General features: G+C 45.9%; 1 protein-coding gene across 3 annotated transcripts in view; it reads right to left on the reverse strand.

Moving 5' to 3' along the window:
• The window catches only part of MBOAT1 (membrane bound glycerophospholipid O-acyltransferase 1), a 103,671-nt gene extending 79,593 nt beyond the window's left edge, over positions 1-24,078 (reverse strand). Inside the window, exon 1 of one of the 3 annotated variants that reach the window (XM_084795099.1) lies at positions 23,802-24,078. In XM_084795099.1, the coding sequence (XP_084651225.1) occupies positions 23,802-23,897 (96 nt within the window). In that variant the 5' untranslated portion in view covers positions 23,898-24,078. Of the gene's footprint in view, positions 1-99; positions 121-23,801 lie in introns of those variants that run through there. The other 2 variants (XM_084795100.1, XM_084795101.1) reach the window with 2 other exon arrangements.
• Positions 24,079-24,787: the final 709 nt, after the last annotated feature.

The following is a 24,787-nucleotide window of genomic DNA, read 5'->3' on the forward strand; positions in this document are numbered from 1 at the left end:
TGGAAAAGAGTAAGCTGCCTAATTACTATGGCAGACAGGAAATTTCCAAGTGAGTAAAAATTTAGAACAAACCCCTACAGGGGTAAAAGCTCAAATTACCCTTTGTACAAAGCTCAGACTTTGTTTGTGTCCTGGAAAATCCTGCTTCCTCTTTCAGCCCCTCAGAGCTCCCCAGGCAGCCCCAAAGCCTCTCAGGAAGATGAGATGCAGACAGTGGTGTGAGAAGGTCCTGGGTCACTGTGGTGGCGAGCAGCACTGCGGGCTGGACTTTACACTGAGGAAAGGCTCCAGCCCCTGAGAGGCCCCAGTTCCTTCTGGCTTTGGGCCCCACCTCATCATCTGACTACTTCTATTTGGTTCTTTCTTAAGGAAATGTATAAACATAGATTTTAAAAAGGGGGGCACTTCAGTGCTCTTCCGGTGTGTACCTGGAAGTGACTCTAACTCACCACCGACCCCAACCTCCTCCCAATGTGTTCAGTCCATCAAACTCCATATCCAGCCTTTTTCACATTAGCTTCATTTTGTCTCTTACAGCTTCTAGGGGTTTGTAGTTTCTTCGCCTCTGTCTTCCAATATAGCCAGTTCCTTTCTCTCTTTAAAAACATTAAACAAAATATTCTTGCCCTCTCTGCCATCTTCACCTCTCTTCTTTGAGGCCAGGCCTCCCTGTGATCAGTCCACAATACACAATGGTCATTTCCTCTCACCTCATCCCTCCAAAACTCGGCTCCCAGCTATCCTCACAAAGCTCCCTTCTCTACTGACCCCAACAACTTTTGTTTTAGAAAACTTTAACTTTGCCCTTCTGGACTGTAACATCCATTTTCTTGCTAAACGGCCTCTATGGCTCTCGCTCTCTCTCTCTCTCTCTCTCTCTCTCTCTCTCTCTCTCTCTCTCTCCCTCCCTCCCTCCCTCTCTCCCTCCCTCTCTTCTTCTCTTCCTCCCTCTCCTTCTCCCCTCTCTCTCTCTCCTCTCTCTCCTCCTCTTGCCCTCCTTCCCTCCCTCCCTCTTTCCCTTCTTCTTCTTCCTCTCTCCCTCTCTTCCTCTCTCTCCCTCTCCCCTCCCCTCCCCCCTCCCTTCCTCTCCCTCCCCCATCATCCTCCGTTGCTGTGACAATACCTGCTCTAAGATATAGGTTCAAGGTCCAAGGCTTTGCTGTCCACTCTCCTTCAGCTACATCTCGGTGAGCTAATGTCCTTCTCAAACTCCCATGACCCACCTTACAGAAGAACACGACTTGACTTGCGTGGCCCAAACACTGTTACCCACCTGCCCAGCTACCGTATAACCTTCAAGGAACAATGGTGCAGAGCAAGTCCCCTGGTCATTGCACAAGACAAAGCAGGGAGTTACCTGGCTGCTGAGTGTTCGTTCTGGTGTCTCCAGGCATCCAGGCTTTGAAGCATAGAAATCAGTGAGTACGTTAGAATGGAGGTTTGGAATCCACGTGGCCTGGGTCAAAATTCTGGCTACACTGCTGGTCATTGATGGAGCCAACACAAGTCATCTGCCCAATGGGGCTTTTATGGATGAATGTTATTTCTTACCACATAAAGATGCTTTGCAGCTCAAAAGAGCTACAGATACAGTAGTATAGGAAGCCCCTAATTTGAAAGTCTTACTCACAGCTCTGTTAGCAATACATCCAGAAGCTGAAGGCAATATGCTCCCATGTGATGGAGTGAATAAGGGTACCTCAGCCCAGACCTTTTCAGGAAGTAAATGTATGTCCAGACCTGGGCATGGTGGCCCACACCTGTGACCCCAGGAACTGGGAGGCTGAGACCAAAAGGAAAACGCTTGGAGATCAAGGTCAACCCAAGCTAAATAAGTGTGCAAGGTAGCGTGGACTACACAGCGAGACTCCACCTAAAAAGACAAAAATCAGTTTCTTTTCATTAGAAGAGGCAGAAATTACATCTTTTTATGTATCCAGGTGGCTAGAGGGAAAGAAAAACTGGTGATTCAACGGCTCAATGTCTGTTTCAGAAGACACTGACTTCTCTTCCTCAGAATTTCCACAGGCATAGCCACTGGGGAGGTGAGGACTATGAACCCACTACACTGACAACCCCACCATCTCAGAGATAAGAAACAATCTTTATCTAACAAAAAGAGCCATTACTTTGAGAAGCTTTGGTACCTCCTGCATATACCAAACTTCCTTGAATTCTGATCATAAATCCATTCTCCAATTTCACTATAATCCAAACCTTCTTTTTCTTCCAATTCGTCATTCATATACCTTTCCCTATTCCTTCTCTTGCCCTACCCCCCTTTTTTGCCTTAAAGGACCTTAAATCCTTTTATCTAGTCATTAGCCCTAAGTTGCATTTTCTTTTTCTTCTAAAAACACCCAGACACCTCTCTCACTGCCTCCCTGCCCCTGTATCCCAGACATTCAGTAAGGAAGCTCCAAGGACAGGATGAAATCTAAGGTGATGCAATGGAGTTGTCCAGCCTAGACCACTTAAAAGTAAGCACATGGGGGCGCAGGTATAGCTCAGTGATAGAACATTTACCCAGCATGCACAAAGCCCTAGCTTCTGACCCCAGAAGCACCAAAATAACTATAAGCAAACTCTTGAAAGATAAGATGCATGGCAACATCTGCCAGAAGGCTGAGGGTCCAGAGCTGGTGAGGCAGCTCAGCAGTGAGGATCATATCCAGAGGATCTGAGTTTGGGTCCCGCATGCATATCAGTAGCTCATGGCTACCTGCCACTCCAGCCAAGGGGGAACCCGATGCCTCTGGTCTCCACAGGCACCTGCACTCACAAGGAGCTCGCAGAAAGTCCCGTGATACCAAAGAAAGCTACACTGAATTCTAGGATTATGCAGCTAGCATTCATTAGAGACTTAGAGAGAGGTGGGTCTCTGCACCTCAGGGCAGAAGGTAGGGGCTCAGATGCAAGACTACACAGAACCACAGAACGGAGCTCAAGCCAATCAGAACGCTCTGACTTCTCGCCTCTCTCAAACCCTAGCAACATGTCAGTGTCAGGTAAGAAACAGGGTCAATGGCTGTCATGAAAGTCTTGGCTATCTTAGTAACTTTGTCCTTCAAGGGTCGGGACACTTGCCAAAGTCACCTAGCTGGCCTGATGGTGCTTACAAGTAAGAGAGCTGTAATTATCTCAAGGCAGATACCTGCATCCCTTCCAAGTACAATACGCCCCCAGACTCCTGTTGTTTGCACAGCATGCACTAAGAGGGCTCTCTATAATAATGGAGAAGGGGTAGGGGCCACATTTAAAAATCATTTCCAAAGTCAAAACTTAAGGAGAGACTTGTGAACAGTGGCAAATGCATAAAGGGTTATCTGGGAAGGTCTCTGTTGTTGCCAGATAGAGAAAGAGCAGTGGTTTCCTTATTTGACAACTGTTCATTCCTAAAGCTAACCCATTCGGGAGCCTGAAGATATAAGATGAGCTAAAGGCCTTTCGTTATCACAGAAACGACTTAAGATGTATACAGAGAATGTAATAAACCAACTGTAAGATGAAAGTAAGACTAAGCACAATCACATAGTGATGCAACTGCATATTACCATTCTAATCTTTTAAGTGGAAAATGCACAGGAAGCTGGGGATATAGCTGCTCAGTTGAACAGCACTGCCCAGTGTGTGCCCTGAGCTCGATCCCCAGCAGTAGGGAAAACAGGAAAAGGAGAAGGGGAAGAAAAATAGAGGTGGATGGGAGGAAGAAGGAAGGAAGGAAATAAAAAAGAGAAAGAAGCAGGGAGGGGAGGGTAGGAAAGGAGAAAAGAGAGGAGAGGGAAAAAGGAAGCCCCCCCCCCCAAATACTGGTCCTAATTCCATTTCCGTCATTATGGAAGATAGGATGTTCATCAGTAGAATTTAACTAAGGATCCTAGGTTATAGTTAGAAGGCATCAGGATGGGCTTCATGCAAGAGTCTCAGAATAACAAGATGTGTATCACAGTGGTAGAGTTCCCACACTTGCTCTATCAACATCTCCCACTAGTTGATGGTCCAGTCAATGAACGGTCTTGACACACTGTTGCAATCAGATGAAAGTTAGAGGCTCGCCATTTTAGATTAGTCTCCTGCATTGGATCCAAACAGAACAGGCTAAAAATCAAAAACAAAGTCACTGTGGAAGATCTCTACCACTGCATTCCTCATCTGCACTAATGCTGGTTTCAAGAGGCACCATAATGAAATTCTCTCTACCACCATAATCCTTACACACACACACACACACACACACACACACACACACACACACAAATCTGATACTAATTAATTAGCTATTTTCCTAGCATTTTATCTTCTACAGTTTCCATCTTAAATGTATCCCAAGGGCCCATGTGGCCAGTGGCATTATGGGATGGTTGTTGAGCCGTTAGAGGTGGAGCCTGATGGAAGGAAGTTAGGTCATTGGGGCTATACTCTTGAAGACGATATGGAGACCTCAGACCCTTCCTGCCTCTCTTTGTTTCCTGGCAGAAACTCCTCTGCCACATGCCCAGTGGGTTAGACTATGACACAACACCCCAAAAGCAACATGACCAGAGGACCTGAGTCCTCTGAAGGCAAGATTCATAACAAGTCTTTGTGTTTTGTGAAAGTCTCAGCAGGACCCACAAGCAGACAAACAGCCGCTCGTGGGTCCTGCCTTACAAGACAAGAGGCTAAAGTGACCCTTCTATGCTTTTGGGTTTGTTTCTGCACAGTTAAAGAGTTCTGCCCCCAAAAAATCAAAACCCTTTCTCAAAATCACAGAAATACTTATTCACTTTTATGGCATTAGATGTTGCCTTGCTCTACAATTGAAAACAAAACCAAAAATAAGTAGATACATAGGAAGGTAGATGGACAGACATAATAAATAGCAGACATAAAAGATTATAGATAGATGATAGAAATATGGATTTGTAGAGATAGATAGATAGATAGATAGATAGATAGATAGATAGATAGGCAGATGATGGATCGATAGAGAGATGATAGATAGTTTTAAGGAAGTAAAACACCAAACAACTTTAAAAGGACGAAAAAAGATAAACCCATTTAAGCCCCTTAAATTGTTTAACAGGAACCTTTTGCATGAGTAACTAACATTCATACTTTATTCTGATTCCTGATTTCCCTGATGTCCTTCTCTGCTGAAGGATGCCAGAGCACCACATGTAGCTTATTGACATTTGCGACTCCACTGATGTGATGGTATCTCAAATCTTCCTTGGTTTTGATTATTACGACAGTTGTATTCACTTGTGCGTTAGGTGTACTACATTTACACTACACAGAGCCCTGTGCGTTAACTTTAACATACTACATACTGCCTGGTGTGTTATAACATGTATGCTGTATACCACCGATGTGCGAAGTTTATCACATGCACACTACACACCATCCCATGTGCTAAGTTTAACACAAGCACACTGCACACCATTCCACGTGTTAAGTTTGAGATAAGCACACTCCACACCACAGGCTCGCTTTGGTCGGTTCTTACGAATCCAGAGCTGGAGGTACACACAATATTGTGCTGAAAACTGCATGGTCTCTGTCTCTTTCTCAAGGTAAAGCTTGCTTAACTTTTTCATTCTAAAAAAAACAAAAAAACAAAAAAAAACCTCACACTTACATAGAACTTATGCTTTATCCATGTCCCCCAAGAGGAACACCTTACATGACCATGTTCAAGGCCATGGAGTTAACTCTGGCTAAACAGTGTCCTTAGGTACCAGTCTGAACTTACAGACACTCAGTATACATATGCATAGTGTGCAGTGGGATGTTTCAATATAGGTAGACAATATGTAACAATTAAGTTTGAGTAATTAGCATATCTGTCCACTCACATTTATTATTCCCTGAAGGAAGAATGTCAAAAATCTATCCCCGCTTTGAAATATACAACATATTATTGTTTACCCCTGAAAGCTTCAGAAAATCTTCATAGAAACTCTCAATTCGTCTGGGTGTGAGTGTGCAGCCTCTGATCCCAGCACTTAGCATGTAGAGACGGGGGAACTGAGCTGAAAACAAAGCCCAGCTACATAAAGTCTGAGGTCCGCCTGAGCTACACCAGACTCTATCTCAAAAAATAAAACAAAGTCAGAAACTCAGCTTAGTAACTGGCCTGATACTTTGCTCATAATTACACAGGATTTCGGGGTTCAGGGTTTTGGCAAGGAAGGTCAGAGCATTAAGTGTCACTTGTACATGTTGACAGTGACCTGCTGTGGGCACAGCCACCGCACCCGGTGTGAGCACTGGCTAAGATGATGCCTACCTGGCTCACGGGCACAGCCACCGCACCCGGTGTGAGCACTGGCTAAGATGATGCCTACCTGGCTCACGGGCACAGCCACCGCACCTGGTGTGAGCACTGGCTAAGATGATGCCTACCTGGCTCGTGGGCATAGCCACCGCACCTGGTGTGAGCACTGGCTAAGATGATGCCTACCTGGCTCGTGGGCACAGCCACCGCACTCGGTGTGAGCACTGGCTAAGATGATGCCTACCTGGCTCGTGGGCACAGCCACCGCACCCGGTGTGAGCACTGGCTAAGTTGATGCCTACCTGGCTTGTGGGCACAGCCACCGGGTGCCTACCTGGCTCACGGGCACAGCCACCGCACCTGGTGTGAGCACTGGCTAAGATGATGCCTACCTGGCTCGTGGGCACAGCCAGCGCACCTGGTGTGAGCACTGGTTAAGATGATGCCTACCTGGCTCATGGGCACAGCCACCGCACTCGGTGTGAGCACTGGCTAAGATGATGCCTACCTGGCTCGTGGGCACAGCCACCGCACCCGGTGTGAGCACTGGCTAAGTTGATGCCTACCTGGCTCGTGGGCACAGCCACCGCACTCGGTGTGAGCACTGGCTAAGATGATGCCTACCTGGCTTGTCCACTGTAGGGTTACTTGCCCCATCCTGTTCCCACACTATACTCTTCAGAGCTGTAATGGGGGGGAGGTTATAAATTTATAAACTAACTAGTGCTCTATAGAACATCCTAGATGTTCTGTATAAAAGGCATGGTATTCTATAGATCTCTTCTGTGCTTAGTTCTCAGCTGCCCTCCACTTAGTTATCTAGGCATTTATCTGTGCAGTCTCACTTCCTAGTGTGACCATACAGAATGTTTACTATATACTTTTTTTTTTCCTTTTTCAAGACAGGGTTTCTCTGTGTAGCCCCGGCTGTCCTGGACTCACTTTGTAGACCAGGCTGGCCTCGAACTCACAGCGCTCCGCCTGCCTCTGTCTCCTGAGTGCTGAATTAAAGGCATGCGCCACCACCGCCCAGCCAGCTATATACTTTAAGGTATACTGTGGAATGTCTATCATCTGTATGTATGCCTGTGTTGTTTACTTCCTTAATATAGCCTCCCCTTCTCTTATATTTGTTGCTTTATTAGTTGCTCACTTTGTTTCAGGAATCCCCATTTGCAACTGGCTCCTGCAACCATCTGACAGACCACTGTCATGTATGACTTTTTTATTTTTTCTTATTTTATTTTATTTTTTTTTTATTTTGGTTTTGCTTTTGGGTACTTCTATATTTCCAGAACTACAAAAAGAAAAAGAAAAAAAAATCCAGGTTTATAGGTTTCAGTTGAGTGCTACAAGTATTTCTCCAAGGACTCCAGTTCCTTGAGATGAAGAACAACGTTAGTAACCATGATCTAGGCTTAGGCTCAGCCTCCAACACAACGGAATATGTGTGCTAACCTTTGAATCTTCAAATATCTACAATAACTTTCTGTATTTAAATCAAGATAAGCATGGGTGTATAGTGACAGATTGGTCATTTTCATGTACACCTGATCTAGTCAAATGGAGAATTCCTGGGGCGAGTGAGATGGCTCGGTGGGTAAAGGCACTTGCACCAAGTCTGATGACCTTAGTTCAATCCCAGGATTGACATGGTGGAGGGAGAGAACCGACTCCCACATATGCATATGCAGGCAGAGACAACAATGCAAAGACGCCCTGAGGACAACAGTTAACTTCACATGTAGGAAATGCTGTTTAAATGAGCCGATTTTAAGGGATTGATTCCCTGCGTATTTGGCAGGAGTAAAGCCAAATTCTGTCAAAAGGTTTGCCCTGTGTGCCCGGGTCTCAAAACGTTCCCATAGAAGAACTCAGACATAGCATAAGGACCCAGGCAAAAAACCACCAAAGACCCTGGGTGTGAAGAGGCCAGTCACAAAGAATCACACACGGCAGAAGTCCATTTAGAGGCAGCGTCCACAACTGGCAAAGTTATGTGGCCGCTTTCCCTGGGCTAGCAGGAGAGGAAGGGCAGAGGTAGGGTGTACTAGGATGAAGAAACTACTAATGAAATGGGTCTTCTTTTTAGAAGGGATGGAATGTTCCAGAATTAGATTGTGACAATGGTTGGGCAACTTTATGAGTACATTAAAAAATATAAAATAAGTGAATTATGAGGTATGGAATACTAGACCAAGTTCGAGGCCAGCCTCGTCTACAGAGTGAGTACCAGGACAGCCAAGGGCTAAAACAGAGAAATCCTGTCTTGAAAAACCAAAACCAAAACATAAAATAAAATATAACTAAATAAATAGGACAATAATAGAGAAATTAGTACAAATCAAAAACTCTGGGGTTATTTAATCCTTATGTCATAATGTTGATGGGTTTTAGTTTTTATAAATATAGTAACGATGATAGAACATTCTTAGGAGCTGAAGAGTGTTCCTTAAAAATTAGTGGAACAAAGATGCTGCTCTTCATGTTCAAGGTCCTCTTCAGGAAATGACCCTCACTGACACCCCACCCTACCCCATTGATACCCAACCCCGCCCCATTGATACCCAACCCTACCCAGTTGCCTAAAGACCATGTTGAGGTTCTTCCTGACCCTGACCTTCCTGGGTCCTTCCTGATAGTGTTCCATGATCATGTCGCTTTGCATCCTTTTTAGTCAACCCATCTTCTTCCTTCAGTTCGCTTCCTTCAGTTTAGCAGTCTTTAGCCAGTCTGGTTTTCTAAGAGCCATTTTCCTTGCTCTTTTCTAACATCTCCCATTCTTCTAGAAACTACCATATGGAACCAAACATAGACAAGCATGCCTCTAAAGATGTTTGACGCTTGCCAAGTACACAAAATGTGGCTTTACAACTCTGATAAGGCCATGAGTATTTTATTTCTAAATTGTTTTATAACTCACTGCTTCCCTTCAAATTTCCTATGGAACTTCAACTACCTAAGACACACAATCATAGTTCATTATTCACTTTCATGAGTCAGGGCCCCACCTTGTATCTTGACGAAATGGCTGTTTTTCATTTACAACCTCATTATCTTATAAACTAAGACAACAAAAAGCAGGCAAAACAAAGCCATCTCTAAAGAGGCTCCAAATACTTAAGTGGAAACATGAGAAATACAGCAAATTAAGTTTTGTAAAGTGGAAAATTAATCATAAAACTGAGAATCCGGCCTAGGGGGGTAGCTTGCTTGGTTGGTAGAGTGCCTGCCTACCACACATAAGGCTCTGATTTTGAGCCCCAACACTGCATAAGGCAAGTGTGGTGTGGCATGCCTGTAATCTCGGGACTGAAGAGGTGGAACAGGAAGATCAGAAGTTCAAGGCTATCTCTCCCACACATAGGGAGTTTGGGGTGGGTTTAGGATACATGAGACTCTATTTTAAAAAAAAGAAAAAGAAAAAAGACTGTCCAAAGCATTTACAAGGCAGAAAGAGAGAGCAGATAAGGTTGGCTTCTGCGACCTTTGTGAAGTCCACACAATAAAATAATTTCAGAAAAAAAATTACATTTTATTTCCCCTACACAATCTACCCACATCAGTTTGCTTCCTTTTCGTTAAATAACCTATAGGTAAATTGACAACTATTAAGCAAAGTCCACTGAAAAGACGAAGACTCTTAGTTTGTGGCCCTTACTCTTAAAAGGCCCTCCTTTATTATAATCTAAAGCCAAGCCAACCTTGACACCATCAGAGGTACTGAAATCACACAGCTGAGTGGGCCTGAGAGAGCCTAGTTCCAATAGGCTCTCAGCTTTTGGCTGAGAACACATGTGTACTGTGTGTTCTTATCAGTTTAATATCTGCTGTGTCCTCTATCCAACAACAATATATTCAATAGATCTTTTTTTTAAACCAAAAGAAAGATTCTTCTCCATCTACTCCACGCCTCTGAGAATGATGCATGTCATCAAATAATAATAATTGAAAAGAGTATCATTTCAAGTGGATGAGATCAAGACTTCCAAGCTGGGGCCATGGTCAGTAGGTTAGTTACAGGCAGAGCCATTTTTCACTCTGACACACAGGGATGCTTGAATCCATGTCCTCCGGCATATGCCTCACTTTGCTCATCTGTCTGAGGGGAACAGTGAAAATATTGCTCTTCTCTCCTAGCTCCTATGTGAAGAGCAATCGGGGACCCTCACCATTCCTGGGCCAGGTGACCAGAGACCCTGCCCCAGCCCTCTTATCCCCAAGCAGACAGGAGGTCAGTGTCATCTGCGAAAGGCCATGGCTGTGTCTGAAAGACTAGAGATGGAACAGAAAGATCAGAAAGGAGATCGGGTATCTTCAAAGCTCCGTGTGCTGACATGAATCAGTTTCTAAGAAATAAGGGCAAGTGGGGGAGGAGCACAAAGTGGAAGTGGAATGGAAAAGCAAGCTGAAGAATTGTGGGCCGTCACGTGTGCAAAAAGCAGGTGAAAAGATCCCGGGTGTACATAAACGCAGACTACTAGGAAATGGGCCAGTAGACTCTGTCCACGCGTTCGCTACAAAGCATATATGCTACCAGTCTAAAACTGATTTTTTGTTTGATTGCGCTTTTTTTGAGACATGGTCTTACTCTATACCAAGGCTGGCCTGGAACTCAACTATGTAACCCAGGCTGGCATCAAACTCATAGTGATCCTCCGGCCTCAGCCTCATGAGTATGCCTGACTGAATGGTGAATTTTCAGAAATCATCTACAACAACAACAAAACAGACAAGAAAATTGATAATGATAAAACATTTATATGCTAGAAAGATACATGCCACATTCCCATCGTCGTTCAGTAATAAATAAAACAGAACAAAACAAACAAAATACCTGTGAGAAGACCAAAGTCTTAGAAACAAAGAAGCTTTGTCTGGGAGACGTGACCCTTGGATGCTGCGAGTTCCTCTTTGCAACCCTGCTCTGGGCCCCTGGGCTGAGTCATCCCCCTGAGTCACCTGCCACAGGTTGGAACTGCAAACTGATCAAGAAGGACCAAGCAGAGAAGGAAAAAAAAAAAAAGCCAGAGAGAGCATTTTTAACCTTAACCCCTGGTGGGAAATGAGAATTCAAAGCAAGCTGAAAGCAAGTGCACCACATCACTTGCCCTCTTGTTCTTTTCCAATCTGGACCAGAACCTGAGCTCAGACTTCTGCTTTGTCTTAGTAACTAAACCTGAAGATGGAAGATGGTGTTAACAGTGATGGGAGGTCCCCGCAGCTCAGCCCAGAAATCTGAAATCAGTATTGGTTTGTTTGGTTTGTTGGCTTTTCGAAACAGGGTTTCTCCCTATAGCCTTGGCTATCCTGAACTCAATTTGTAGACCAAGCTAGCCTTGAACTCACAGAGATATACCTGCCTTTGCCTCCTTGAGTGCTGGATTACAGACAGGTGTGGCCTGAATTCAGTATTTTAAGCTGTGTTAATGCTAAACCTGGACTTTCAAATCCAAACCTAAGTCAGAGCGGATCACAAACACATAAAAGATTAACCACTGAAAACTTCAGCAATGCTACAAAGAGAGTGCAGCTATTACAAGGAAGTTGGTCAATGATTCACCAAGCCCACATTTTTTTTTTTTTTGAGAACTAAAATGCACATTAGAAACGGATTAATGAGTTCAGGCGGCTGGGGGTAATCAAAGTTCAGCCTGGGGGATGGCAGTCTTTTAATGAAACACATTTTTACTCGAAGTCTAGTCTTTTGCTCCTGGCAAAAATTTCTAGAAGTTGACATTAGAGTGAAAGGTTTCCCTGTATCTTATCTACTCAAAGGCCTGGGTTGCTTAAATAGATGTACAAAATACAGAGCTGCTTTTCTGAATGGCACACTGAATTTGTACAACTTGCTGCCACCAAAGCTGTGTCCAGATAGCACCTCATCAAGTATAACCTTCCCCTACAGTTATTTCTAGAGTTCAAGGACCATGTTACAGCATATTGGAGAGAAGTTTTTATTGACTTTAGACAGAAAAGAGAAAAGCGTTACACACATCACACGCGCCAACTGGGGACAACTTATCCAGAAACAGCACAGAAATCAACAGTAACATCCAGATATGGTACTCCGAGTCCACACCATGCGCACAGGAACGCAGTATGTTATAGTTAAGCAGAATTAAATTATCAGTAATGGAGCTAGAAACTAGAACCAGATCTAATCAGTGTGAAAATCGGGCTCTAAGTAACACATAGACCTAACTCCCTTGGCAAGAAAGAAAAAGGAAAAAGCCCTGTTTCCCAAATTTATCTCAACTTAGCCATTCATTCCAGACTAAGAATGCAAATAAAATTCCATCACAGCTCAATGAACTTATATTTAGCTCCTACTTTGTTGGAAGCGTACAAAGGTGCCTCACACTCACTCTTGCTGACGTTAATTTTAAAAATGTACTGGAGGCCTTTGCTGAGGCTCATCTCCTACTCTCAGGAGCAGCATTTTAGAAGCCAGGAGGACCACCGGTGTGATGTGCCACACACACAAATATCAACGTCAAGGTGACCCAGTGGGTATTTGTTTGTTTGTTTGTTTGTTTGTTTGTTAGATGAGGGCTAGCAGCAAGTAATGCTATAAAGGTCCCCAGGGGTTGGGAGTGTAGCTTAATTGATAAAATACTTGTCTGGTGTGCATGAAGCCCTGGGTTTGATTCCTAGCAACCACCCTGTTAAATGAGGCTTCTTAAAGAAAAAAAAACCAGACCTCCCAACCCAGAAGTCCAAGCTACAGGCAAGGACATCCCACAGTTTTTTAAACCTTGTATGTAAAGTAATTTGGAGTTTACTATTTGGTTGTGTGTGTGTGTGTGTGTGTGTGTGTGTGTGTGTGTGTGTGTGATCAGACAGTCAGGCTTGGTGACAAGCACCTTTACCTGCTGAGCCATCTCACTGGCCCTAAAAAGCAGCTCTGACATTCTGACATGACGGGCCTGCTTTTGTTTCTTGTGTCTGCTCTCCTCTTGGCCTCTCTGCCTATAGAGCCACCTCCTCTGTACAAACTCAGATTCCTAAAGCACTAATAACACACAATCAGGTCTTTAAATTCAGCTTGCTGGCATTCTGCTCTGTGACTGTGATCACAACCTCACTGCTTGTACTGAAACAGCTTCTTTCTGGCATATTCTACTTGTCCCACCTAGCCCAAACACACACACACACACACACACTCTCTCTCTCTCTCTCTCTCTCTCTCTCTCTCTCTCTCTCTTCTTTTCTTTTTTTTTTTCTTTTTTTTTTTCCTCCTCCTATAGCATTCCTTCTGGCACTGGGGGACAGTCAGCAGTTCTGAGACCTCAAGGTCTAAGGAGTGGAGCGCACACATATTGATTGCTGACACACCAAGAGAGCGGTTTAACAGGCAGCTACAGATACTCCCGGAAGGCACAGACCATGTCAATCCCATGCCTCACACTAGGCCAACACCTGGCCATAAAGCACCTGGGGTACTCGATGCGTAAATTTTAAAATAGACCTTTCAGTGCTGGGCAGGGCAGAAAACACTGAATAATAAATGCATGCCTAAGACATGAGGGAAGTGGCAAGAAAGGGGGTGCCTGAAGAATCAAGACGGGACGCTAGAGGTGTGGCTCCGCCCTGGGTTCAATCCCCAGCACAGGAAACAAAATACTGACTTCATAAGTGGGAACATTCACGGGAAATTATTCCTAGGGCTTAGTGCTATCGCTTTATGTGAATTACAAAAAAAAAATCAGCAGCAACAGTATCGCCATTTGTTGGGAATACCAACAAAATGTAAACCAGGGACAAGATAATAATTGTTGTTGTTCTGGTTTTAGATTTTTGTTTGTTTGTTTGTTTGTTTGTTTGAGGTAGAGAGGTGCCTCTCCACATAGACCTGGCTGTCCTGGACCTCACTATGTAAACTAGGCTGGCCTTAAACTCACAGAGATCAACTGCCTCTGCTTTCCAAGTGCTGAGGTTAAAGGCGTGTGACACCATGCCTGGCATAATTTTCTTTTTAGAAAGCCAAATGCACCTTAGGCATGAATGCAGCCATTTATATAGAATGACAAATTCTGTTTACTCCTTTATCTGTTCAGGAGACTGTATTCTCATTTAGACTTAGCTTTTTTTTTTTTTCCCAAACTCAAAATGCTGTGTCCAGCTGAACAGTCCTAGGATATGTTTTAAAATACAATAATCATAACAGTCACAAAAAAAGAAGAACCGTGGGACAAAACAAGAGCTCTCCCAGGCCATGGGGGGTGGGGGGAGGAGAGCGGAGGACAGGGGACAGCAGACAGACAGGAAGGCACAGACTAGGAATAACGTGTCAGAGGAGGAAGTGTGGGCCCAGAGGCAGGAGGCTGTGAGGACACTGGAGAGCCAGGATATCAACCAGCCGCTGTGGTGAGAGGATGGCTCAGTGTGCTGGGACACCAAGTGGTGAGGACACAGACACAGAGCTGTTAGCCACTGTGGTGGGTTCAAAGCCTGCCCCTTGCCTTTCTTCCTGAGGACCTACAGACAAGTCCCACAAATCCTGGGGATTTGTTGCTTGATTTGAAATATGAGGAATGCCTGTGAAGAGAGTGTGTGTGTGTGTGTGTGTGTGTGTGTGTGTGTGTACATGCATGTGCAGGTGTACATTCATGTTCCTGTGTACATGTACAGGTATGCATGTGGAGGCCAAGCATCAACTCTGGGTGTTATATATAAAAATTAAAGATAAATGTTAAAAATACAAGGTAGCAGGCAGATGTTATGTTATACAGAGTTTATTAGATGAGCATGGGGGGGGAGGAAAGGGTGAGGGAGTACCCCAAAGAGAGGGAGAGAGAGAGAAGAGAGAGAGATAAAGGTAGAGAAGTAGAGAGGAAGAGAGATAGAGAAGTAGAAAGAGAGCCACGTGGAGAGCCTGTTCTTTTATAAGGTCCAGGTCAGGGCCACACCCCTGTGGCAGGTAAGCAGTGACATCACAGATAGGCAGACCAACGCAGAATCCTAACACTGGGTCTGTATTGTTTCTTAAGAGCTGTTCTGCTTATTGAGAGTGGGTCTCTTGCTAGCACCTGGGACTTGCCCAGTGGACTAGTCTGGCTAGTAAGCTCCACCTCCCTTACTCTGAGATTACAAGTGTGCCCAGCTGTTAACAAGAGTTCTGGAGCTCTATCTCAGGTCCAGGTTTTCACAACAAACACTTCACCAAATGAGCTATCTTCCCCAGCCCCTGCTTTTTTATTATTTAGTTTCGCAGGTCAATGGATTGAGATGGTGTATCCGGAACAGTTGGCCAATAGCATACGCCTTCAATATGTGAAGTTGATAGTGTCCTTAAGCCAGACAGGTGAGTTGAAGTCAGAATGTAAAGACCACTTCTTGGTCACAACAGGAAAGTTATAAAGTCCCAGGGTCTCTGCTTCAAATCCTAGAGAGTACACAGTCACATAGACAATCTAACACCCTTACCTTCAGGCCACCACACTGTGACATAAACCAATATTCTGCATGAGGGATATCCTGGAGACCCCAGGATAAGGGCTGTTCATCTAACTGTGCCATGTGTACCGGTCCTTGTCTAAAAGAGGAGGGCTGGAGTGAGGAGTACCCCCACCCCACCAGCCTTGGCACTGCCCTCTCCAACAGTGTGGAACATAAAGCCTATGTGGCCCTAACATATCCACGTGAGGTTCTCCAGCCGCTCCCGGAAGCCACCTTCTACCTCCCCGTTGTTATCTCCTCAGAAGCACAAAGGGACATTCCACCACAGCCATATACTGCTCAAAGAAAGACTGCAGCCTTAGAGGGAGGTCACTGGACTCACTGGATTCCGGGGTTTCAGGCACCTGTACCTCTCTAAGCCCAGGTCACCACCCTGACCTCATGCAAGCTCCACTTCTCGACTTTCACCCACTGTGCCGCTCCTGACTTCCGCTCCGTGACTCATCTTTCCACCAGCCTCCTCCCTCCCACTGCTAACCTCACTTTGCTCCCATTTTACCACTAAAACTGCAAAGTCAATGTGGACAGAAAGCGGCCAGTGCTTTTCCAAAACCCCTACTGCTGCCCGGGATCATCTTGCTTCCGGAAGTCTGCAAAACCTCTCCTCCTTGCAGACTCCTCCCACTGCTAGCACTCAATGAGATAACGCATGCAGGAAGGCTGGCACAGTCAGTCATATACCCTCCTCTGCCCTTTCTTCCTGCTGCCAAAAACCTTCCACAGTCCTAAGACCTTACATACCTCGGGATCGGCTCCTTCTCAAAGCCCCAAAATACACCTGAGCGGCTTCAACCGTGAGGGCACCCCAGCAGCACCCAAGTCCCTCTGGCTTGTGCAGATGGACTGATTTTTACCCTGACCCCATATCTACACCCTGCCCTGCATGGTAGCCCAGAAATCCTCCTCTCAAGAATCTCAGCCCCCAGCTTGATCTTGCTCTGTCCTTAATCCTTCAAGTCCCTCAGGTCTCTATCTCTCTTTTCACTGTTATAACTTGTCAGCACCGTCAACACCCCTGCTTAACTTTGCAACAGCCTTCTCTGAAAACTTCATCTGTTCTATATTGTGCCTGGAAGGAGCTGTTGGAAAGATTAAAACACCTGTGATCCGTGCTCTCAACTTTAGACGGCCAGAGGAAAGGGCTCAGTCACTAAAGCGCATGCTTCACAATCCTTCGGCCCTAAATTTGATTCCCAGCACCCTTGTCAAAATTCTTGAAGTGGTGGCACATTATAAGTGCAGCCTTGGTGATGCAGAGGCAAAAGGATGTCTAGGCTGGCTGGTCAGCTGGCCTTGACGGCTTGGTGACAGGCCCTGTCTCAAAGGAGGCGGATGATGACCCTGAGAATGACACATATACACACGCAAGATAAACAACTAAAAATATAATTTCCGGTGAGTCGATTATATGCCCACTAAGTTGACCTCTCTCTCCAATTCCCCTGTTATAATTTAATGGACAATGCCCTGTACAGACTCCTGTGACGGAATGCTTGGTCTCTAGCAGGTGTCCCTGGTTGGAAATCTTAGTGGGGTAAGGTTTCACTAGAGAAAATGGGATGCTGAATAGCAGGCCCTAAGTTGACAGTCTGGCATCACTTCTTGTTCTCTCTCTCTCTCTCTCTCTCTCTCTCTCTCTCTCTCTGTGTATGTGTGTGTGTGTGTGTGTGTGTGTGTGTGTGTGTGTGTCTATCTGTCTGTCTCTCTTTCTCTCTCTCTCTCTCTCTCTCTCTCTCTCTCTCTCTGTCTCTCTGTCTCTGTCTCTATCTCTGTCTTTCTCTGTCTCTCCCCTTTCCAAATCCCTATGGAAGTGAAGAAACAACAACCACAAGCTCCTGCTTCCACAGAGGCTCCCCCACCATCTGCCTGCCCTGCCTTGATGGGCTGGACCTAATGCTTCCACAGAGGCTCCCCCACCACTATGCTTTTCGCACCATGACAGACTATACCTTCATATTATGGGCAAAAACACGTCCTTACTCTCACGAGCTGCTTTTTTTCAGGTATTTAGTCACAGAGAAAAGTAACTAATACACCCCTTTAATGATCTCACTAAACGATGGGTGACGACCCATCATCAAAGCCCTTGCTCCACCCTGCATCCTTGCCTCCATCAGCAATGATCTCCTATATCATAATTATGACCATCTTTTTATACTTTAAACCCTTCAGTGTCTTCCCTCAGATTCTATCTATGGACCAGATAGACTTTGGAGGTCTCAGAAATCCTACTGCCTTCGCCTCTAACTGCCACCACACCTGGCTTAGATGGGTCATTGCTAACAAGCTCTGAGGAGAGCTCTGTTAGTCCAGGCAGCACCCAGGAAACGCCTTACCCAAAATGAGCTTTCATGGTCAGCATCATCACTTTGCCCATGCCTGAAGCACTGCTCCTATGACTCTGGAAACCCTCGGAACACAGCAGAATCTTGACCATTGTGCTCTGTGGTCTACCTAGATTAATTTCCTCCTATATCGCAATCGTTTTGGGCATCCAACAATGACAGGAATACTACCTGGGAAGAGATTTGACTCTGCAAAAATGACTGAAGCCAAAGAAGGAAGATGGGAGGGAGAAGGCGGGAGAGGATGGGGCAGGTGGGGGCGGGGGGAAGTAGGGGGGACTGCAGTGGAGAGACTCTCTCAGCTGATGCTATGTCCTGATGGCTGTTCACACCCAGGTCACAGTCTGGAGGCTGCAGGTAATAACAGCATTAGAATGAGGCACGTCGGGCTGGAGAGATGGCTTAGTGGTTAAGAGCACCGCCTGCTCTTCCAGAGGTCCTGAGTTCAATTCCCAGCAACCACATGTTGGCTCACAACCATCTATAATGTGATCTGATACCCTCTTCTGCAGATAAAGCACTCATATGTAATAAATAAAATAAATAAATCTTAAAAGAAGAAGAAGGAGGAGGAGGAGGAGGAAGAGGAGGAGGAGGAGGAGGAGGAGGCACGTCTTCCAAAAGGTCAACCCCCTGTCCCCTTTGAAAACAAGGCTCCTGGGCTAGGAATGTCTCTCTGGTAGAGATTGTGCCCTGGTGTTTTCAAGGCCTTAGGTTCAATCCCTGGGACCAAAAATGACAAAATGGAAATACTGTTCTCTGCATGGAACTTTAATAACTGACAACACTGGCAACTACTGTTATGAACAACAGGCACTTATTGGGCACTAAAACCCCCTAGGAAGAAGGACAAAGTCTGAAACCATGGGGAAAAAAAAAGAAACCTGAATTTGAAATCGGCTCTGCAAACCTAGCAAGGTCACAACATAAGGTGACTTTCACCCGGTGTCTTGTTTGTACACAGTAAATCCTACAGGAGTTAAATGTGTCCTGGGCCCTTCCCTTCCTGTTCCCCTGAGGTGCCAGTCACACACACTTTGTAGAGTACACTGCCTATTTCCTTGTCTGGGCCTTGCCTCTATTGGTACAGAGACTCTTCTAGGATGGAGACCTTGACTTCACTCCACCACATAGCCAAGTGCCTGGTACTAACATGATTAAATAAATATATTGAATGGATTTAACAATGGCTGTGGAATGTGAACCGAGATTTTAGCTTCGGGCAAGATGTAGATAAGAACAGAACTGAAGGCTGGATTTCCCAAGCATGGCCAAGGACTTCAGCCATGTGATAGAAAGCTCCAGGAAACCTGAAGTCACAGACCTGGGTAATAACTTTCTGCTGTGTCACCATAAGCTTAGTGCCGGGTCTCCAAAGATGGTCTTAATGAGTGCATTTACAAAGAAAAATTCATATTTATTTTCATATGTAAGAGTGTTTTGCCTGTATGTACAAATGTCTATGTGTATGTCTGTCTGAATGTGTAGCACATGTGTGCCCTGTACCCTCAGAGGTCAAAAGAGAAGGCCAGATTCCCATTGAACTGGAGTTACAGACGCCTATAAAAGCCACTGCATGGGAGTTGGAACCAAACCCAGGTCCTCTGCTAAGGTAGCGAGGGCTCTTAACCACTGAGCCATCGCTCCAGCCCCATGAGTTCACAGGCCTTAAACCCTAACTGCTTTAATCTCAGAATCATTTCCCTGGATTCAGATTCTAATCTGTCTTTTTTTCAGCAGATGATAAACTGAGACAAAGGAATAAGAGGAAGGAAGGAAGGAAAGAAGGAAGGAAGGAAGCAAGGAAGGAAGGAAACAACCCTGGACAAAGTTCCAGGGTCTATGACTGAATTGACCCTTGATAACAACATATAAAGCTTGGGGATACCATTAGACACGTATGGAAGTCCCTCAAAATCTGAAAGAAAAAAAAAGTTTTCTATGAGCACTGTTCCCAAGCTACAGCCACACACCACATAATGAATAATGTCAGAACTCCTGACTCCATTCAGGTGGCTGAGGCTGCAGTTCATTTAAAAGCTCCCCATGGGGGGGGGGGGGCTGGAGAGATGGCTCAGTGCTTAAGAGGACCCAGGTTCAATTCCTAGCATGCACACAGCAGCTCACAACTGTCTCCGACTCCAGTTCTGGGGAATCTGACAACCTCACAGTGACATGCAACACCAGCGCACGTAATTAATTAACTAATTAATTTCGTGTCACACTTCAAAGCCGAATCTCACTGTGAAGCTTGGTGTCCAGGTCCACACAGACAAAGGCTCACTTAAAAGTACAGTTTTAATCTTTGGGGTTTTATATTTTATTCATTGCAGAAGCAGAGGACATCTTGCAGAAGTCGGTTTTTCCCCTCTCATCACATGAGTCCCTGGGACTGAACTCAAGTCATCAGGCTAGCCTCAAGCGCCTTTACCCACTGAGCCATCTCTCTGGACCTCATAATACAGCAAACATATATACCCACGCTGCGGAAGCCCTGAGACCTCTCCATTTCCTCTACTTCATTTGAGTTGCAGTGTCTCTCATTAAAGGAGAGTTTGACACTGTTCAGCTACAGGATCATGTCGGGCTAGCCAAGTACCCGATGGGGGGAAAGCTATAGACGCCCATCATAGGCATAACAGCATACTGTGTTCCTATTTCAGACTGCCCAGAAGAACAGGTGCATCGGTGAGCAACTATAAAGCCTTCCTCTCCCAAGCCAGGACACGGAGAACAGCACAGGGTTTTGTAGACAATAGACATTTTTCAAGATTTACTTTCTTTTGACGTCTGTGTGTGTGTGTGTGTGTGTGTGTGTGTGTGTGTGTGTGTGTGTCTGTATATGGTTGTGTGCAGACTCATGCATGTAAGTGACCATGGAGAAAAGGGCACAGAGTCCTCTAGAGCTGGCGTTAGCTGCCTGCTGTGGGTGAAGGAAATCCAATTCAGGTCCTCTGGAAGAGCAGCAAGCACTGGCAACATCTGAGCCATCTCTCCAACCCCCTAAGAAACCTCCTGGTGCAGGGAAACCCACAGACCGAAGGCAAGCACAGAAATTCAATTTCTTAGAAATTATGAACAGGAACATGAAATATATTAAGACACTGAGAAAAGGCTTCAGAGACAAACCTACTGCCATAGTTTGGCCTGACATCATACTATTTATGGCTCAGGATTTCCCCCAGGCTGAAAACAAGTGATTTGGGGTGTCACATGATTAGCATTTCTTCCACCAAGTTGCTCAGACTGACCCAGGACCTCAGAGATGCCCCGTGTTCCTTATGATTTTCCATTCATCCCGTGGTGGTCTGAGTTGATTTGTGGACCGAGCTAAAATCAATCAAACCTTTAATTCTCTTTTCTTCCTTTTCATAAATTAAAAACAGGGTTGCTTTGGGGGATCAATAGATGGCTCAGAGGTTAAAAGCAAAGACTGCTTTTTCAGAAGACCCAGTTCAGTCCCCAGCACGTATATCCAGCAGCTCACAATCACTCGTAATTCCACTTCCCAGGGGATCCAAATGCTGGTACCTCGGTGGGTACCAGCATTCAGGTACACATACCCACACATGGGCTTGAGAGTGTGCGATCGCTCGTATGCACGCAAGCGCATGCGTACACATACACACACACACACACACACACACACACACACACACACACTATTTAAAGTAATAAAATGTCTCTTCTTAAAACCAGAGTAAGTTTTATAAAAACTCTGGAGCTTGAGGATGGAGATGGGTGCAGCCAGAAGTGTTATTAATAACACACAAGCACCTTCCCTCTCAACTTGCCCCAATCCTTCTCCAACCCCCTGCATTCTGTACAAAGCAGAGGAGCCACCCTCTGTAAAATAGACTGCTGTATTACTTTCTATTATTGTAAAATAGAAAATGTAATTATAATGGGTTCTGGTAGGAATTAGCGAGGTCAACGCAGAACAAGCTCATTCTATGAAAATTCAGCAACAAACACATTTAATTTCCGAGTGAAAGAATTTGCTGGTGTGGCCGCCCCTGCCTCGGTCTCCTGGACTCCTGGTCTCTACTACAAAGTGAAGGGTAATTGACTTAACATCTGATACTTCTACCAAGTTCCTGCTTCTCTGGGTTTTGCAACTGATGAGAAGGCAGTAGGCAGAACCTAAGAGTTAGGATAAGGGTGGCCTTGTGAGTAAGCAAACTACCAGGTCCAACTTCCTCATTGTCAGAGGAAATGCCAACAGAAGGGCCAGTAAGTACAGGTAGCTCTGGAATGAAGAGAAAAAGGGGGCACAGGCAGCTTTAGAGTTGTGTTTTGACTGGCATTCTTGAGACAGGGTTTTACTACATAGCCCAGGCTGACATGGGACTGTCCACATGGCCTAGGCTCGTCTCCAACTTGAAGCATCTTCTGGCCTGTCTCCCACGTACTGGAGATACAAGCATGCACCACAATACCCAGCAAAAGACGGGGAAAATAAACTGGGCAAACTCAGCAGAAACAAAGTAGTAAGGAGAGCAGCAGGACTCATTTCAACCTGTCCTGCCTGATTCCGTTTAAATCAATAGGGATCTTACACAGGGGACATAGCCTGAAGTGCCTAAGCAAGCAAGGGAGCTAGCAAGCAAGAATACACCTCCAGAAGATTTTACTTTTAGTGCTGGGGCCAGCCCCCAGCCCCTCCCAGATACTACAAGCTCTACCACCAAGGTTGCAAGATTTCTTACCAAGTTACTGTTGCCAATTTTGCCTGTAATGTAGCAGGCAATCCCTCAACAGTTCAAAAGACTACAGGGTGCCAGTCTCCTCCCAGGAATCCTGCCCTACAGTCCTCAGCTTCTCACAGCAGGGATGAATGAAGACTGATTAACAAAGGCCTTCTAGGTCTGAGAAGCATCTCAACACTGTGGCAAGAGGTTCGCTGCAAGTTCTAGCCCAGCCTAGGCAAAATAGAGACTTCGATGCCAGCCTGAACTACAGAGTGAGTGCCAAGGCAGTCTGGGCTACATGGCCAGATGCTGTCTCAATAAATAAAACAAAAAGTCACCACCATATACCTACACACCTGGTTAGTCGGGCTTTTTACTTTTTGTTGTTGTTTGGTTTTGTTTTGGGATTCAGGAGTCGACTAACCTAGACAGTAACCTACTCTGTCAGTAACCTAGACAGAGTAGACTGGAACTCCAAGCAATTTTCCTGCCCCAGGCTCTGAATATCCACCACACCCAGCTTAATCACTTGTTAAAGTAGGATCGCTTAAATTTAAACATCACGAAGTGGGGAAAATGCTGGATTCGTAAACCGCACCACCAAAGAATTCGATCACAGACCAAAACTTGGGTTCAGTACAACTTGCTAGTTTAGATGAACTGATTTAGGCTTTCACACATAAACAGCAACCCTCTCTCTCTCTCTCTCTCTCTCTCTCTCTCTCTCTCTCTCTCTCTTACACACACACACACACACACACACACACACACACACACACACACACACACACACACACACACACACACACACACACACACACACACACACACACACACACACACACACACACACACACACACACACACACACACACACACACACACACACACACACACACACACACACACACACACACACACACACACACACACACACACACACACACACACACACACACACACACACACACACCTCGCATCTTTGGGGCTCGCGCATCTCTCGCCCTAAAGGGAGGGCTAGGGTCACGAACGGGAGGCTGTTACCTGATCTAGCGGGATGCCAAGGAGCTGGCTGAGTGGGTGCAGGCAGGTGGAGCCAGTGGTGCGGTAGGAGAAGCTGGTGGGTGGCCGAGCTGCCATCCTGCATCTTCGGGGTGCTCTGTCACCCAGACGCTACACACTGGCCACCTCAAGGGCTCGCTACGACGGCGCAGGAACCCAGCGCCAACTTCAGAGTGCAGACCTGGCGCTGCGGGCCCCCACGCCTAGGAGGGCAGGGCCCCCGCGCTCTGCTTCCCGCTCCGCGCCGCCCAACGCCCATTGGCCGGCAGCCTGAGACGCCCCGGAGGAGGAGCCTAGCAGAGAGGGGCGCGGATCCCCAGGAACCCGGCCCCAGGGCAGCCAGGAGACGCCCTGCCTGTTCCCTAGCTCGCCTGCGGTCCCCGGGAGCACAGCGGGCCAGATTTCGGTTCCTATCACCTTTTCCTTGGCGGCTGAGGTGTATTACGCTGTCTTTTCAGGTCCGGCTCCTGCTGCCACTCCGGAAGCCAGAAGAGACTTTTGAGCTAGCCAACAATCTAATTCTCTCACTTTTAAAGATGTATTTAGTTGCTATTTAAAGGCAGGATCTCCTATACCCCAAACTGGCCCTGAATCCCCAACTACTGGAATTACAGGTGTGCACCAATCATAAAACTTCACCCAAGATTGCTTCCTCCTCCTCCTCCTCCTCCTCCTCCTCCTCTTTCTCCTCCTCCTCTTCCCCCTCCTCCTCCTTCCTCTTTCTCTCTCACTGTTTTGTTAGTAGTGAGAACCCTTGGTTCTCCTATCTGAACCTCTCCAGTGAGGGATAACATGTTCCACACACAAACATACACTCATGACTTATTTTCCTTTACATGTATGTGTGTCCTCTTGAGTGGATGCCTCTGGAAGGCCAGAAGAGACCACAGAGTTACAGGTAATTGTGAGCCACCATGTGAGTGCTGGAAACTGAGCTCGGGTCCTCTGCAACAGGAGCAGTTGCTCTT

Source organism: Acomys minous (assembly GCF_964271855.1).
Source record: "Acomys minous genome assembly, chromosome: 9".
NCBI classification, from domain to species: domain Eukaryota; kingdom Metazoa; phylum Chordata; class Mammalia; order Rodentia; family Muridae; genus Acomys; species Acomys minous.